The sequence below is a fragment of the Protopterus annectens genome, chromosome 2.part1 (genome assembly GCF_019279795.1).
Source record: "Protopterus annectens isolate FY-2018-M chromosome 2.part1, PAN1.0, whole genome shotgun sequence".
Taxonomy (NCBI): Eukaryota; Metazoa; Chordata; order Ceratodontiformes; family Protopteridae; genus Protopterus; species Protopterus annectens.
In genome coordinates this window covers 1,958,560,443-1,958,580,138 of record NC_056729.1, presented here as the reverse complement: position 1 = coordinate 1,958,580,138, position 19,696 = coordinate 1,958,560,443, and the positions used below count along the sequence as shown (strand labels likewise).

The 19,696-nt window shown below is 38.3% G+C and overlaps 1 protein-coding gene across 3 annotated transcripts in view; it reads right to left on the bottom strand.

The window, feature by feature from the left end:
* Window positions 1-19,696, bottom strand: part of DST (dystonin) — a 4,096,730-nt gene that overhangs the window by 652,824 nt on the left and 3,424,210 nt on the right. For all 3 annotated transcript variants that reach the window (XM_044063350.1, XM_044063347.1, XM_044063348.1), the window contains one exon: window positions 848-1,054. In XM_044063350.1, coding sequence (XP_043919285.1) covers window positions 848-1,054 — 207 coding nt within the window. The remainder of the gene's footprint in view (window positions 1-847; window positions 1,055-19,696) is intronic.

Genomic DNA, 19,696 nt, shown 5'->3' with positions numbered 1-19,696 from the left:
AGGCATGTACACTGCATGTAATGTGTAACACATAAAAAAACACCTACCAGAACGAACTGTATTATTACATGAATGTATATAACTCTATATAGTATTGCTGCGCTTCCTTACACTTTTGTAACTTCTCATCATACTATGTTATGACAAACTATTGTTTGCTCTATGAATTTGCACTCATCTCTGACTTTCGTATTTTTACCACGTATGTGGAGCTTTTGTAATTTGTATTTTGTATTTTTATGATTGTCATGTATGTGGAGCTTTTCACCACATGTCTCTGCTGAAAGCGGGTACTTGACTGCCCAGTCAGACCAACCTGGTAATCAAATATAAAATGAAATTAATAAATAAATAATATACTGTCAATCACATCTAGACTTTCCATTGTCCCCTTCTGCTTTGCAGAATGAAGACCACTAAATCCAATATGCATCTGTTAATCTACTATACATTATATGGAAACAGGCATGACTAGATACAGCAGTGAAGACCCTCTTGGGTTCAGCGTACTGTTAACTTCTGAATGAAATGAAGATGTAAGTCTACACTTTAATTAGTTCTCACAAACAGGCCAGAAGGGTATCGTGTGTTTATACAGAGATAAACTCAGTGCTGAAGGAAGCAGATGGCTTCAACAATAGACAAATTAGCCATGGTCTAAGGCGCAGATGTTTTCTCTGCTATTGTAAGAGACAGAACCCTTGTTATGCACTGAAATTCTATTCAGATACTCCTTTTATTTATTACAGAGCAAATGTGGTCAGTATTATTAACTATATGCCATTGTTGCAGAACAAACACTAGAACCATTCGTTATGTTTTGCAGGAACAAATAACTGGGAAATACCTGCTGTGATCTCTGTATAGCAGCATCTATCTCTTCCACTTTCTGTGTGATGGTATCAGTTGCAGACCTGTATCGATCATTGACTTCAGCAACCAGTTTATCCAACCCTTCTCTTGCCCTCCATGGCACGAGTTCTAACAGCGTGCTGCCAACTTCATTGAGGGAATCCAGGACAGCTTTGTAATCTTTGGTCTGTGTTTTTAATGCCTGAAATTGAACATGATAATTTTAATTTCAACAAAAGAATAGCACTAAAGTGTTGAAGCATTTACCTTCGCAATAGGTATTTTGAAGATTTCAAATGAATGCAGCTACCTGCCTACTAAATGGATGTTTTATAGTACAGTTTACAGAAAATTGACATACAAAAGGGTTTCCTCCTTTACATGTACAATGACCTGCTTCTCTACCAGAGCTGTCATTTTATCTACTTTAACAGGAGGAATGGAATTCATTGTATCATTTTGCCTGCATGCCTTTAGAAAATCAGTAAGTTACACACAATGTCAACATTTTGAATTTCTAATGGGACTAAAGTAAAAAGCTGTTTTTAGGAGAAAAAAGGGCAGGCTCAAATACAAAATTGTATCTACCCCCCTACCCACCAAGGACAAGCAATGTTTTTATTCAATGCTGTTATTTTCTGTCATAGTCAATACCAGAGGCTCAGTACGTAATGTGATATAAATCTTTCTTCCTCACATGAGTGCATATGCATGCCCACATAGACAGACATATATGTATATACACACACACACACACACACACACACACACACACACACACACACACACACACACACACACACACACGCACACATGCACACACGCACACACACACACACACACACACACACACACACACATACACACATATCAGCACTCAGTGACTCAGTGACAGCTTTAGGACAATTGGACCTATTTAGCTCAATACGGCCCCCTTCCTCAGGCGGCCCAGCACCCATGACCAGCCTTAGGCATCAGTGAATAGTATGTCTTTCATAATTAATTAATTTATTTAGTTAGTTATTTTAGTAAAACATACTTGTGTGCAAGTAACCCAGCTACAAGAAGCCATGACTGCAGCACCCCCTAAAGAAAGTGAAGCAGACTTCCTAATTCCCAGGCTTTGTGTTCTGTTCTACCTATGATCTACATAATGAATCACAGGGCCTCAAATACTCTGTGAGGATCTTACCAGTTTTGTTTGTTGTCACCTACAAAACTGGGGAGGGGGCGCATACACAGTTGGTGTCAGTTATATATACACTGCGTAGTTCTTTACCCCATTTCCAAAAGATTCCCCAGAGGGCCTTTTCACAGCAATTATCTCCTTCCCAGGTTCAGGATATCCTGCCAGTAATACAAGAGTTTGGAGATGTGTTCCAGAATGCCAGGGTGTACCCATGCGATTAACCGTCTGTGCAAAGAGCCCTATCATACCATTATACAGGTCCCTTATTGGGTGCTTAACTGAGTTAAGCAGGCCCTATAAGAGGAACCATAGGAGATGTTGAATCTGGGGATACATGGAGTCCACTAGTCTACTTCTGTTTTAACATGTTTTATGACAAAATATAAGCTAATCGGTCAGTATATTAGTTTGTGTTAATACACAATGATAGCATATGTTTCTAATGCCTAATCTGAAATAATAGTATGTATATGATACGTGTGGGTGTAGAGAGGTTAGCACATAGGGTAACAAGTGAGGGTTAACTGGAAGTCCCAGCAAAATGGTCATAATTGGGCCCTGCAATTGCTAAGGTTGGCCATGCCAGCACTTGTAAACGCACATGTGCATGAATAAACACACATGCATATACACACACACACACACACACACACACACACACACACACACACACACACAAATAACATGCGCACACATCAAAATGAGGGAAAGCTGTTATTTCATGCTCTAGTTATGCACATCCAGAAACATACCTCACAACCTCTTATTGCAAGAAATCTGGGCAAATCCTGGCAAAATGCAGGGGTGGGGGCAAAGGTCCAAAAATAGAGTCAGATTTTAAATATTGTTCTTACAAACCTAGAAAGTTGGTAGAGTAACAAGATCTGAAGTCTGAAACTTAAATATATTTCATTACTTAGTGACTTCAATCCTCAGATCACTCCAGTTATTTGCCAGAAAACCACAAATTGTACGAGAGCAGACCAAAAATATGATGCAAAAATCTGGACAATCTGCAAAAATCTGGACAGTTGAGAGGTATGTCTGGAAAGTTCCAGAAAGGCAGGGAAAACATACCATGTTGGGTTTTACAAAGCCTCAACATCCTTTCTTCCAACAGTGACCCTTTGCCTTTGTAGACAATGCAAAAATAAAGCTAAGCAAAGTCTTCAGTTTCCATTGAGATTTACCTGACCCACTACAGTATTCACCCATACTACTTAAAAGGCATGCAAACCACCTTGAACCCTGGATGTGGCAATCAGGAAACAAATGGTAATGCTTTCTTCCTTCTTAAGGGATGACAGAATCCAACAGATACACACTGACCTTTCCTCAAGATGACCCTTAATTAGCTTCAGTTAATTATTAGAGCTAGAACAATGCCACTGCAGAAATACAGTGCTGTACTGTTCTGCCCCACCATGCCACTGGGACAGCTGAAGTGTAGCTTACTGTTTACGTGCACAGTAACACAGCATCCAATGTATGACTGCAACACATCACACACTAGCAGTTCAAGACATGACAGGAGTTACCAAGGCCTTACATCTCTGACAATAAATTTCAGAAAATATTACTGTGGTTACACTGCTATGTCTGTCATTGTGTTTACTACTGCATAACCTAATCTGATTTACTGTTAAACTGAATAATAATTAAGAAATAAACTATATATGTAATGTATAAAATTAAAAAGTGTTAAAAAAAGAATAATTTAAGCACTGATTGAGTAAAAACATTTATGATACCAATTTTTTTGTAGTTAGTTACTGTGTTTGGAGGGTACACAGTATGGATAGGGGGGAGTGGGGTGAGAGTGGAAATATTAAGACTAACAGGAAACAGCATAAGGGAATAGTGAGAACTTAGTGAGGGCACAGTAATAAAAGAGAGAGTTAGGACAGAAGGGTGCAACACATGCAATGCAATGAAAGAGAGAGTTTAACAAGATAGTGCTATACAGCAGTTAGAATTTTTTTAGAGCAAGAGCAGTCCCATATTGTGGTTAGGTAGGTTTGTAGTTTTCATCGGAAGATGTTTTGAAGATGTTTTGAATTGGTTTGTGCTCTCTGTTCTTCAGGAACATAATTCCAAAGTCTGTTTACTATTTTATTCTGCTTCTTGCAGTTAACATTAATTCTTCTAGTACTTGGTTTTACCCTTCTCTGATTGCTGAGATCTTAAATTACATTCACATACACACCTGTTAGGGACTGACTCTGACTTAGACATCTATAGTACAGGGATAACCTTTGGAAAGAAAACGTTGCAAAATCTTGTTATTCTTGTTTGGAAAAGAAGACTTCATTGCCTTCCGTTGGGTGGAGTTAGATGGGGGGGGGGGTGCAGGAAGGAAGTCATAAGAAGTCCTGCTATTCATGTTATGATAAGATTTTACACAAATATTCTTTATCCAGGATTGGTGCATAAGCATAGCTTTCTATTCAATAAATGGGGTTTGAGAGTTTTTTTAAACTGCAGAGTGTTTGTAGTTGTCCGTATATCTGTTTGCAATAAGTTCCAGAGTTTGGTTATGCATGATGACTAGAGGGAATCTCCAGCGGCATTATTAGATTTGGTAACTTTTAAGAAGGATTTATTATTTGAACATAAAGACCGGGTACTAATGTAGGGGAGTAGAAAGCTTTTGCAGAGCAGTTTTTTTTCAGGTTGATTTAGAAGTGAATGTAAGCTGCTTACAAGTTAAGAGCTGGGGTAGTTCTAACCATTTAAGTTGGTTGAGTGCAAGGCAATGGAGTGTTCTAAAGTTTAGTCTATTGCAAACTTTGCGATCTTATTATAGCAGGTATTTGCTAGGTCTGATTTTTTAGGTTGTCAGAATGGGTGAGGCATATAGGAGTGTGGAGATCAGGTGTGTTCTTGCAATGGTGGTATTTGTACTATTGGTTAGGTATTGCCTATTTCTGTAAAAACATTTACAGAATTAAAATTCTTCTAATACCATGAAGCACAGATCTATAATTTCTCTCATTTGGACATAAAAGAAATTAGCATAACTGGATGCCCTCTCAGCAAACAAAACTACTCCTTTTTGTTTAAAATATTTTGTATCAAAGACAATAAAGGTATTAGGTAAAACATTCTGTAAAGAGACTAACCTTGCTTAATCAATCAGCTTCAATAAAATACTCAAAACATTCTAGAGCAATGTCTTTAAAACACAGAAGAAAAGGTCAACATCAACAGTAATTACTGTATAATTTTTAATTAAAGCTTGGTTCACTCTATCTTTCCAGATTCCTTTTTTTTCATTTCATGATGGATATAACTCTCAGAACAAGGAATAAAGGTGGTGGCGCCAGATAGGTTGCACATGTTGAAAAAATCTTTAACCAACTTTACTATAAATCAAAGTCTATCTCAGAAAAGGCAAAACGCTGTGAGAAAACCACATTTCTTCTCACACTGGAACTGGAACTTTAGAGTTATCAAATTAAACAACCAGTTTTCTAACTATACCAGACAAAATGAATTTTACTATATGCTATGATGTAATGTCCTAGTTTCTCAAAGTACTGCATACTACCTGTGCACTAGTTTGGTTAACTAACACAGCCATGGGTAATTTTGTTTAGTCATCAGGGAGTACCAAGCTTAAACTTGCTACGGTTAATCTGTTCCTTGTATTAAACTATTTTTCCTTTACACTACAGCTGTTGTTACTTTTACCTCTTTTTTATAACACGACTATGGACATGTATTTTAAACTAGTGAAACTGTCAGCTATTCTTCTGCATTAGTAAAACCCCTAATTTCATGTTCCTTTTTTTATATGTATAAAAAATCATCTGTAGTACTACAAATGTCAATCTGAATGGTTCATTCAAAAATCTACCTACAATGGTAGGCATTATGTCTGTATAGTATATACATACTTATATTTCTCCTCTGCTTTAGAGATTTTTCTCCTGTGGGACTCCACTCCTGGGAAACTGCTGAAAATGAGTCCTCTCAGATGAACTTTCTCAATTATCAATTGTAAATAAACAAATAAAAGGAACAAAAGGATGAAGCTTTCATTTTACTGTTCAGTCTGACCCCCACCTTCACCTATGGTATGAACTGCAGATAATGACAGAGAGGATAACAGTGTTGATACAGGAGAGGTTCCTTTGTAGTTCAGCTCGGCACACTTACCACAGCACAGCGAGGAGCTCAGCAATCCAGGGGGAAGTCAGGGTACAGTTATAGCTCCTCCATATGGACATATTGTGAGGATGTTCCCTGGTGTGCCCCTATAGAACATGTACCAGACACAGTCCATAGGAAGAAGGTCAAAGGGCAAACTAAGGGCACATCGGAGGGAGGATACTGAAATGCATGGGGATCCCACAAGATGAGACAGAGAATGTTACTGGGGAGTCAGAAGTCTTGTCTACCCTGTGTGGCTTGCGACTCTTACCAATAAAAATATTTTAGAAAAATGGGTACAATAACGGCGCAATGAAAATGTAAATGGAATGCTTGGCAGAAGATGGACATACAAACAGCTGTGCTGACCCCTGCTCTCATTCCTACATCTTAAAGATATTCCACCTGTCTTGGTTTCCACTAACATAAAACAGACTTTTACAATATATACATCAAGAATAACATTTTATTTTATCTAAATGCTGCTGTTTCAAGCTTCTTTCAAGGAATCTCACAGCACAGATGACATCAAGCAAGCTGACAGCCACAGACAAAGACCCACTTTTACTGTCCACTTAAAAACAATTATGTTCTTCATTGTATTGTAAAACAATCCACTTCATTTACAATACTACCCCACCTATGCACGCGACACACACACACACACAAACACACACGCACACAAACACACACACACATACACATACTCTATCAGCATGCCTAACACTGTAACCATAGAGACTCTTTAAACTATCTCCTCAAACACTTTTAAGGGTCTTAAGTTTCCCCGATATGTCCTAATGTCATGGTTTTCAAAGAAAATCCTCATTCATCCTGCCTCTCTAAAATTACAACTGCATGCCCCATAAATAAGACCAATTTATCTCTGGGCTGGCTGATATCAGTATTATGCATAATGGTATGTGTGTGAGAGAGAGAGAATCGGACAGAGTACAGGAATGGACCACTGAATGTTTGCCTTGATGAGTGTTCACTTTATTCCCCATTCAGAAAGCGAGTGAACTATACTGCCACCAGCGCCACGCTGACATCATTCCCTTCTTTCCCTAATGTGGTTCCACACTCTGTCCAGCAAGTCTACACTGTTCTGGCCCTCAGCATCCAGACAAGCTGTGGAAGCGCTCTGAAGGTGTGGGTGCATTTAGAGTAGGAGTGGGGTAGAAGGAATGGTATCACACCCACTACAAATCTAACCAACCAACCAACCAGCCTAACAAACAATTAAATAAATAAATAAATAACCCAACTTTAGCACACTAAGAATACAAAACTGACACCTCATAAAACAAATTCAAAAGAATGTGCCACAGTCACTGGGGAAAATGCATGCCTCCCTTTACAGACAATTACTATACATGGAGTCCAAATAATGTTTATATGTGCAGATGACAGCATGCTTCCACATCTGTAAAGAACACCCAATTAAAGCTCCACCATACAGACAGAGCAAAAGGCATGTCATGCCAGTTATTACTTAAGTCTATTTAAAATCTTCAGTATTCTGTTTACTTTAGAAACATAACATTCATGGTACAGTTATGTTATCACTGTATTATTATACCCTGACTTGTCACACATACAAGAGTAGGATCATTCTCTCTTCAGAGAATGAAGCAACATCCCTGTTACCATTACAATGTACATGAGGCACCTCCATATGTAATCACAAGGCATGCAGTCCAGCAGATTATTGAGGAATCTAGCCTAAATTCCCAACTGCCCCAAAACACTGTCTTGTTAAGTGACTTTCGGAAGGAGACACAGCAGGCAAATGGAGGTGGAAAGATTCAAACTCTGTACCCTTGTATCAGGGAGAATCTCATTAACAAGTCAGAACTTTAGTTCTCTGCACTGTCAGACAAAGACAGCAAAACAGCCTATCACACATTTAAGTAGCAGTTATCTGACAACAGAAACCACTAAATAATGTGGTTCATACTGAAGAGACCTATAAAGACAGTTATAAAACAGGAAATTCCTTCATGTAGATTGCATGCATTACACACCAACACCTCTGTCATTTAAAGGAAGGAGGGCTCTAAGGAAGCCAAATGTATATCCAATAATCACACATAAGAAGGAGCAGAGAAACACTGTAGGAAATCAAAACCATCAAAGTGCAAAAACGTCAAAAAACAAAAAGAAGGCAAAATCACCAATTCTGAGAAGGGGCAGCAGAAAAAATTAAAACAGCAGAAGGTAATAGTCAGATAAGAAAACTAAACAAGAAAGAGAGCACCATTACATATATCATGGTAAATGACAATCAGGAATGGAACTTACCACACTTTGGAATTAATGCCAAACTGTTAAGAATGGATTAGGACAGAGTGGAACAACCAAGCAAAATGCCTACAAATAAATGGGAGCCCCCTCTGTACCTAAAGTGTATTACTCAACTTTCCATATTTAGTATAAATAACAAAATGTATACTGTTTTTTGTATTTTATGTAGTTAAAAAAATGACCCCCAAAAATGTTCATGGTGCTGAAAACTCTTACCAGTGCAAATCATAATGAAATATTGAAATCAACACTGCCTCACAACTTAAACTAGTTCATATACTACTACATTTCCAGGATGAATCTCAAGAAAGTTCACTTGGGTTAACATTCTACTCTGCTTAAAACATAAATAAAAAATAAAAAAGCAAATACATGCAACAATATGACTTTCCTACTTCTTACTCTCTAGAAAGTTGTCAACTATGTCTTGAAGGTGGAACACCCTATATTGAAAATAAATATATGTGAAGGCTTACCAGTGAAACCATAACATAAGTAAACAGTTACTCTTCTAGAAATGTAGATTGTTTCTGTTTGAACTATGTGCTTCTAAAAAATCCAAGTACCTACCATGGCATCATTTTGTGGGCATGGGCTTAGAAAAAATTAGTAAATAGTGAAACTAACACATTAAACATATGCTATTATCTTCATTTCTGTGCAAAGCACTTTCAGTTTTAACATCAGGAATATAAGCAGAAATGAAATTAATTGTAAAACCAAGATGTACGGAAGTGCAGTAAAATACTTTAAGAAAACATTTTTTTGTGCATTGTCTTAACTGTTACCAGAATGGGGAAAGATGAAATACAGATTGTGCAGAAGTACTTATTTTCCTTCAAGACCAGCCTTTTTATTTTATTTCTATGTAGAACTAACACATGCCATGCAGCTACAAGGTTGGTAAGCAGTGCTGACTGTGCGTTTTTTTTTTTTGGTACCTAGGGAAAACGATCCAGCTGAATAGCCTTGTTTTGAAGAGAGGCCTAAGGCAATGCCTGCCCAAGTACAGAGAAGGAGCCAGGGAATGAAACTCAGAACTAAATGAAGTCTGTAAACAACTCACAACATTAGTGCCCTGCTTTAAATTGTCAGACAGTTTAGTGATGCCACTGCTATGAAAAGATCTGAGTGAAGCTAGAGAACTACACTGCGTATGACAGATGGGGGAGGAGTTTAAACCATGCAAGCAAGAGTTGAGGTGTGAAAGCTGTACAGTTATATTACAGTATATCACCACATGAGATCAGTGAGGACAGCAAATATGAAAATCAGCCAAGTATGTGAACAAAGTTCGGTATCTTTATGATGTGTGAGAACACAGCAGTATCAGCTCCTTAACCTGACCACACCAGTGAATGGCAGCCTCATCAGCAGAAAAGGTATACGCTTCTTTTTGATGGTTGGAATTAATTTTGGCTTGGGTTGATTTGTAAAGGTATATGTTTCTTTTTCATTGCTGGATTAATCTTGGCTTGTGTAGATTTGTTAAATACTAGAAATCATGACATTTTGTCTTCTTCGTCTTGTGGTTTCACTACAATTAAATCCCAATTTAAGGAAGTCTGTTTCCTAAATCTAAATACATCAAATTCCAACTTCCTGAAAAAAGCACCCACCAAAAACTGTGTTTTCTGCAGTGAAACAAATCACCCCCCCACCAAACACACCTTATTTATATATATTAACTCAGGTGAAACAGCCGTGCAGAAAGGATAAATACCCCATAAAGCATGATCACAACCATTGCAAATAGTACAGTCCTGTACCAGATGTAGTTTTAGGAAAAAGGAAGAAGTGAGTTATTAGGACTGGAGGAAAAGGCAGTCAACAGCATATAGGCCAACCACACACACTGTCTCTGCCTTTCTTTCCTTCTCACATCAGCTGTCACAAAAAGCAGAAAGGATCCCAGTCACTAACTGAACGATGATACCACCAGACCAGTATAGATTCAGGCAGATGATTTGTTCTCTATACTTCTGCTGTGAACAAACATAGCATTTAGGCACATTCTGATTTAAAATTATTATCATAATGGCCCAACTGGAGACTTTCTCCCTGAATTTCCCCAATAAATGGACCATTCACTGCACTGGCTAACCATGAAAACAAATATGTAATAAATGACAAACATAAGGAGAAACTAAGTCCTGGGTTCTGGCTCCATGTGACTGAAGTTTTCTCTAAAGTTATGTAAGTAAGCCTCATGAAAAAAATGCATTCCAGTTAAGGACATTGCAAAGCAGCTGTTGGGCAGTTTGGACAAGAAACAATTTGGCTGGTTCATAGTTCTTTACTTATTATCAAAGACATAGACATTTGAAGCTTGTGATCATGAAGTAGTAGATATTTTTTGTAATTCCAACTGCCCCCCCCCTCCCCCACTGACACAGACACAGAGAAAACTTGAAAGTTCCAGGGCGAAAGCTTGCAAACTACAACTGAGTAAGCCAGTCAATAGTTTTTCACAAAATGACCATTGTCTAATTTTCTACTTTGGAGTCTTGGACTTCATCCATTAAAGGATTCAAGTGAATGATGCAGTATTAAGTTATAAAACAGATTTTTTTAATTATCTAGGGTAGACAGCTTATTTCCATGAATGTTTTTCAGACTCAGCCTTTCAACATTGTTTGGTAACATGACTTGCTCTGAGGGAGTCAAACCCTGGCCCACAGGGGGCAGCATGTTAACACTGCCTAGCTTTAATCTACTGCACCAACTGCCAGGCACTGGTTCAAGGTAATGATAGTCAGGTTAGTGGTTATAGCAAATAGCCAAACCATTATAGGCCAGACAAGTTAAACAGTTTCACAATACACAGAATATCAGTTTGGGTCACATACTTGTGCTGCTGTTGTTAAAAATAATCTTACCTAGGATGTTGTCAGCATGTACTGAGGAAGCCATTTCATTTGGTAGCAACTAAGCTTGGCAGGTAATGTCCAGTTCAGATGCTCAAAACTGGGATGCCAGTCTGCTGTGATTACCAAGCCATCTGGGGAGGTTTGAAGGTCAGACATTTCAATCATTAGTATGCAGAACTAATACCTGAAGTGTCAAGCTCTATCTGGATCTATTTTTTGTTTTTCAAAGAGACGTTTGGGAGATCTGAGACTGATAACATTTTGCCATTGTTTCATTAAAGGACAGAACATGTACTTCTGCAATGATCTATAGTTCTGCAGTTACTGCTAGTTATTTAGAAGTGGAAGGCCACAGACAAAGCATTAAGCAAAAACACCAAGAAAGGCCCATCTTTATTTGATAAGTATTTGTTATATGGCCTTTATAATCATCATAACATTTCGGCTGTTCCCATTAGGGGTCGCCATAGTGGATCATCTGTTTCCATTTCTTCCTGTCCTCTGCATCTTGCTCTGTCACACCAACCACCTGCATGTCCTCTCTCACCACATCCATAAACCTTATCTTAGGCCTTTCTCTTTTCCTGTTACCTGGTAGCTTCATCCTTAGCATCTTTTTCCCAATATACTCAGCATCCCTCCTCAGCACATGTCCAAACCAACGTAATGTTGCCTCTCTGGCTTTGTCTCCAAACCTTCCAACCTGGGCTGACCCTCTAATATACTTATTCCTAATCCTGTCCACCCTCAAAACACCCAGTGCAAATCTTAACATCTTTAACTCTGCCACATCCCCCTCTAACTCCTGCCTTTTTGTTAGTGCCACTGTCTCCAACCCATATAACATAGCTGGTCTTAATACCCTCTTGTAGACCTTCCCTTTCACTCTTACTGGTACTCGTCTGTCACAAATCACTCCTGACACTCTTCTTCACCCACTTCATCCTGCCTGTACTCTCTTCTTCACCTCTCTTCCACACTCACCATTACTCTGAACTGTTGAACCCAAGTATTTAAACGCATCCACCTTTGCCACCTCTACTCCTTGCATCCTCACCATTCCTCTAGCTTCCCTCTCATTCACATACATATATTCTGTCTTAGTCCTGCTGACCTTCATTCCTCTTCTCTCTAGAGCATATCTCCATCTCTCCAGGGTCTCCTCCACATGTTCCCTACTCTCACTACAGATCACAATGTCATCTGCAAACATCACAGTCCACGGGGACTCCTGTCTGATCTCGTCTGTCAACCTGTCCATCACCATTGCAAATAAGGAAGGGCTCAGAGCTGATCCTTGATGTAATCCCACCTCCACCTTAAACGCATACGTCACTCCCACTGCAGACCTCACTGCTGTCACACTACCCTCATACATATCCTGTACCACTCTTACATACTTCTCTGACACTCCCGACTTCCTCATACAATACCACAACTCCTCTCTAGGCACCCTGTCATATGCTTTTTCTAAGTCTACAAAAACACAATGCAACTCCTTCTGACTTTCTTTGTACTTCTCCATCAACACTCTCAGAGCAAACATCGCATCTGCAGTGCTCTTTCCTGGCATGAAACCATACTGCTGATCACTAATCATCACGTCCCTTCTTAACCTAGCTTCCACTACTCTTTCCCATCATGCTGTGACTGATCACTTTAATCCCTCTGTAGTTACTACAGCTCTGCACATCACCATTAGTCTTAAAAAATCGGTACGAAAACACTTTTTCCTCCATTCCTCAGGCATCCTCTCACTTTCCAAGATTTCACTAAACAATCTGGTTAAAAACTCCACTGCCATTTCACCTAAACACCTTCATGCTTCCACAGGTATGTCATCTGGACCAACAGCCTTTCAATTCTTCATCCTCTTCATAGCTATCCTTACTTCCTCCTTGCTAATCCACTGCACTTCATGATTCACTATCCGCACATCATCCAACCTTCTCTCCCTCTCATTGTTTTTATTTATCAACCCCTCAAAGTACTCTTTCCATCTGCTCAACACACTCTCCTCGCTTGTAAGTATGTTTCCCTCATTATCCTTTATCACCTATAATTCTTACAGCAAAGACTGTAGATCTTGCATGATTATAAGATTTGTTAAATATACACAATATGATTAAATGAGAACAAGATGTGGCCAGACCAGTACAGTAATGGGTGACAGAAAAAAGGGTGGAGATTAGATATAGCACAGAGGGCAAACATTATGAACCCTTATTGACCTGCTTCCTGTAGTCCAGTCTTCAATTCCCTAATGTCTCCCTTTGCATACTGTGTGTTAGTCACCTTCTGAAGCATCCTTGTTTTATAATTAATTTAATTTCTTGTTATATTTCTCATATTATAAATGCAAGTAATTTAAAAAAAAACACACACATAATTATATATATATATATATATATATATATATATATATATATATATATATAGATATATATATATATATGGGTCTACTTCATTTGCCCTAACTTCCAATTGACTGACCCCCATCTGACTGACCCCATTTGACTGAAATTGCATTTGACTGACACTTCATTTGACTGACAAGTATTATTGGCAGTCTCCAGAGCACTGTAAGGCAAGTAAATGGAATATGTCCCCTTCCCCACTGTAGTGCGACCCTGGAGTTAGAATATATAAATAAGGGGGGTGGGGGGTGAAGACCCCCACTTAATTTCATATTATATTGTGTGATTTTGCTTTAATATTGTTAGTAAAACAAAAGTAAGTGGGGGGCTTCACCCCCTCACACCCCCCTAACTATATATTCAACTCCAGGGTCGCAGCAGTGGGGAAGGAGACATATTCCATTTACTTGCCTTACAGTGCTCTTGAGACTGCCAATACTACTTGTCAGTCAAATGAAGTGTTAGTCAAATGAAATTTCAGTCATTTGGTCTCAGTCAAATGGGTGTCAGTCATTTGGAAGTTAGGGCAAATGAAGAAGACCCATATATATATATATATATATATATATATATATATATATATATATATATATATATATATATATGTATATCTATGGATTCACTTCAGAATCTCGAAATTCCGAAACAGCGAATGTCTTATGATCGAAATATCGAAATTCTGAAACAAATTGAATGCATACCCCATACCCCCGCTACTTAAATATACCAACTCCGAGATCACACTACAACGAGGAAAAGGTAAATCGCCCGTTCTGTACTGTATGCAGATCTCTGTTCAGAATTTCAACATGCTAAAACTTTGATCATATGGTCTCGACCATATGAATTTCGAAGTTTTAGGATTTCAGGATTCTGAAGGGAACCCATTTTTATATATATATATATATATATATATATATATATATATATATATATATATATATATATATATATATATATATATATATATATATAATGTGAGTGTGTGTGTGCATATATATATATATATATATATATATATATATATATATATATATATATATATATATATATGTATATATATATATGGGTCTACTTCATGTGATCTAAATTTCATATGCTCGAAATTCATTTGACTGAGACCAAACGACCTAAACTTCATTTGACCTAAAACTGATTTCACTGACAATGAACAATGGCAGTCTGTAGAGCACTGTAAGGCAAGTAAAGGGTATATGCCCTGTTCCCCACTGTAGTGCGACCCTGGAGTTAGAATATATAGTTGGGAGGGTGGGCGCAGCCATATTCAGTGGTTTGATTTTATATTGTTCAGTAAAACTGAACTTTGTGGGGGCCTACATCCCCCGCACCCCCTCAAACTATATATTCTAACTCCAGGGTCGCACTACAGTGGGGAACAGGGCATATACCTTTTACTTGCCTTACAGTGCTCTACAGACTGACAGTGTTCATTGTCAGTGAAATGAGTTTTAGGTCAAATGAAATTAGGTCATATGAAGTTTAGGTCATATGAAGTAGACCTATACATATATGTATATATATATATATATATATATATATATATATATATATATATATATATATATATATATATTATGTTTTTGACTTTTTTGTTTCACTGTTTGATCAGTTTTGCATTATGGGTTAGGAAAACCAATTTGTATCTTCAGAGCATCAATTAAGTTGTAGTTTCACTACTGTTTCATCACATGTTAATTTTCAGTGTGAGGTGTTCCACCTGCAAGAACGTGTCTTTCCTAAAATTAAAAAGCCACTTCTGATGCATTTATCATGGAAATACTGTAGCTTATGCATTAGTTTATGTAGTGAGGAATTGTGGGCTCAAGTCTTTCAGATGTCATGTCAGAAATTTGTAGCTCTGAAAAAAATCAGGGGCTGTCTTTACCAACAAAATAGAGTACATAAACAATACCCTTTTTTGCATCAAAAATGCATAATTTGAAAAAAAAAAAAAAAATTGCACAGTTTGGTTCTTATATGGTAAGGAGGTTATATCCATCTCCGAATGTTTGTTTTTTTAAACATGCTTCATATGTGTGACTCTCAGCATGTCACACGTTCCTGGATCACATCTGGAAAGGGACACTTGCATCCAGTGGGCTTACCCGGTTAGTGAGAATTATAAAAAAAATAGAAAATCCCAGCAAGTAGTTGTCAGAAGACAACAGCCAGGGCACTGGATTGCCTGTAAACTGGTTAAGGGTTTATTAGAAATTTAAAAGGAAGCACCGAATGATATAAAGACCATGATTACTATTACTACAGCCAGGGGAATGGGTGTGCCCATTCAGGGATAGAGGTGGTTGGCAGAGACCATTCAGTGTCAAAAACCCAAAGGCAAGAGGCAGTGCTGCAAAAGGCAGTTGCAGGGGGACGAAGTTTAGCCATGAAGCTGATTCAGCAGCAGCAGCACTCACAGCACAGTGCACTGGAGTGTGTGGCTACATCAGGGAGGGCATTTTGGCCCCTATGGTGAGATGGGTCATCTATCCTCCTACTCAGGGGAGCAGTTATGCCTGAATAAACACTCCCTCATTACTGGGATGTGGGTGAGAGCATAACTACCACTCATACTGGCTTTATGATAGCCTCCCCATGCTAGCTCTCATCCCTACTGGGAAATACAAGGAATGGGAAAACAAATCAGCATAGCTGATAAGGGAACATTTTGACAGTTGGCAGGTGTGTGAGAAAAAGCATATTGGAAAATAATTACTCTGTTATTACTACTCGCTGCAAATTAGACCAGCTTTCAGATGTTCTGTCTCTCTCTTTCTCTCTCTCTTTTTTTTTTTTTTTACTGTAATAGAGTCTGATTGGATTCTATAAACAGGTACTTCTTAAGGCGATACTTTTTTACATGAAAGATATTAATTCCATGTTAATGCAGATACTTTATTAGACATTTATAGGATGCCAAAAGTATGCCATTTTCCTAAATGAGAAATGATAAGAATGAAGTTCATATGATTTGCGTGATAGAAAACAGGATGCAATTAGTATTTGCAAATGTGCTAGGATTTGTAAGATCTTAGATGGGCATTAAACGGAATACATTAGTACCTTTGGATGACTTTCAAACATCTGTATAAACAAGAACAACTAAGCCATATGTGGGAAGACAAATTACGAGTTTAATTTTCAGTTATATGTTACTGCATATTATGACTCATAACTTTAACATTTAAAATTTTTTGTACTGTTAAAATGGAGACAGATATTATTTTCACCATGTAACAAATATGTAAGTGCAGCACAATGGCACAGTGGCACAGCGGATAGCATTGCTGCCTCTTAGCAAAAGGCTCTCTGGTTCGATTCTCGCCTCGGATGCCTTCTGTGTGGAGTCTGCATGTCCTCCCAGTGTTCATGCAGGTTTCCTCCCACATTCCAAAGACATGCAGTAGGTGGACTGTAAACATTAAATTGGCCATAGATCTAAGTGTGCATGTGTACATGGTGTGGAAGAACTACTACTACTAGGCCACCCAGCGGTGTAAACCTTGGATCTAGATGATTGTCAGTGTAGAAGTGATACCACAAACTCATATGGAAAAAAGGGATTGTGGATGGATGGATGGAACAAATATGTAATATCTGTAACGTTATCTTTCAAGACAGGTTAGTATAAAGAATACATCCAAGTTCCTTTTCATTGTTTTTGACTTGAAGAATTGTATTTATCTGTCTAGACTCAACCATGATTATGTCATACATGGTTATGACTGGAAGATAAATAAAGCTGACTTTACAAAAAGAAAATATTTGTTTTTACCTTTGTGTTCAACATATACAATGATGTCATTTGCCGGTTTATTAAATGAAACTTCTTATGTGGCAATGCATATACAACTTCCATTTTAAAACACTCATGTAAGATTCAGCTCTGATATAAGCGCGTTTCTATTTATGCACTCTCATGTCGTCCACAATAACAACCATTTTCTTTGTTCTGTTGCAAACATTTCTACTGGGAACAGACTGTATGTTTCCTGAGTCTGTTCTAAAACAGCACTTTTACAAGATGCCATGTTTGGCAAACAATTAAGTGCTGCAAGTATAAAACGAGTAAATAATTTTCCCTTACTTATCTTATAATCTCGAATACTAAATGATAAAATTGTTACTGCACAGTTTTTCCACATTTATCAGATTCGGATAAAGATAAAATGGCAAGATATGGCTTATGATTGTTACAGGGACCCTGGCTATCTTAGGGTGTTGTGAACATCCTGCCAGCTTTTTTTACAGACAGCATGCTTCACACCAGCATTCCGAGTTGTTTTAAAGTATCTTTAAATGCACAGTAAAGCAGGGATCTGTCTACTTTGCATCAGGAGGCTTCTCTGGTTCTCTATAGCTATTTTCCAGGTTCAATAGAAGCCAGTTAATCTTTTATTCACTCGTAAAATATGAACCACCATGCAAATAAATGTCTTTTAGTGGAGACCACAAGGGCTAGGATGAAATTTACCTATATGAATCCTGACAGGAAGGAGAATTTAGGTGCTTTCTAGACAAACCATTCTCATGACTTTCCTGTGGTTCCTTTTCCTGATTCAACCTTGATTATGTCATAACCATGTATGACATAATCAAGGTTGAATCTAGACAGATAAATACAATTCTTCAAGTCAAAAACAATGAAAAGGAACTTGGAAGTATTCTTTATACTAATCTGTCTTGAAAGATAATCTTACAGATATTACATATTTGTTCCATCCATCCATCCACAATCCTTTTTTTCCATTTTATGATATATATCCTCCAAAGCCATGGATGAGGGCAAGGCGGTCCACACAGCCTATCTGGACCTTGCCAAGGCCTTCGACACCATCCCCCACTCTGGAATCATAGATAAACTAACCAATCTGGGCATAAATCCCTATGTCACAAGATGGGTCACTAACTAGCTCACTGACAGAACCCATATTGTTAAAGTAGCCGATTCCAAATCCAGCTCTAGACAAGTGACAAGTGGCGTACCACAGGGGTCAGTCCTGGGATCACTCTTGTTTGGCATCTACTTCTCTGGAGTACAGGCCAACACTAAGGGACTCTGGTTGACAAAGTTCACAGATGACTGCAAACTGGGAGCCATCATTGAATCCCCTAAAGACATGGATATCCTACAAAAGGGCCTTACAGAGACAGATGCTTGGTGCCAAAGCCACGGACTCAAGCTCAATGCCAAGAAGTGTATAGTAATCCCCTTTTGGAAAAAACAAGTACCCATGAATTACCACATTGGTGGCAATACACTTAACACCGAAAATGTGATGAGACCTAAGAACACAGGTGGACCGCAGTCTCACCTTCAATAACCACATTGTCACAACAGTCAGGAAATCCTTCTTTGTGGCACACCTCATCACTAAGGGCTTTTCATCCAGAAAGAGGGAGGTCATTGTCCCTCTGTACTCATCCCTTATCAGACCCATTATAGAGTACAATGCCCCATTTGGTATGTACCTCACAAGACATCTGCAACAGCTGGAAATGGCCGCAGAAATACCTCACTAAAAGAATCACAGGCCTAAAGCAGATGCCCTATGCTGACCGCCTAAAAAAACTCCAGCTATATTCTGTAGCATATTGTCTACTCAGAGGCATAGCATATCATCTACTCAGAGTCGATCTCTGCTTAACATACAAGGCCATGTCCAACCCGGAACTGTTGGACATGCTCCACCTAAAGAAATCCCAGTCTCTCAGAGCCACATGCTCCAGGGATTTGAACCTTGTCACCTCAATGAATAGAACATGCTGGAGGGATAGGTTTTTGACCCAGAGTCTCCCCATACTATGGAATAGACTGTCCATACATGTCAAGCAGAGCACCTCCTTGACCCTCTTCAAGAAAAACCTTGACAATTGGATGAATG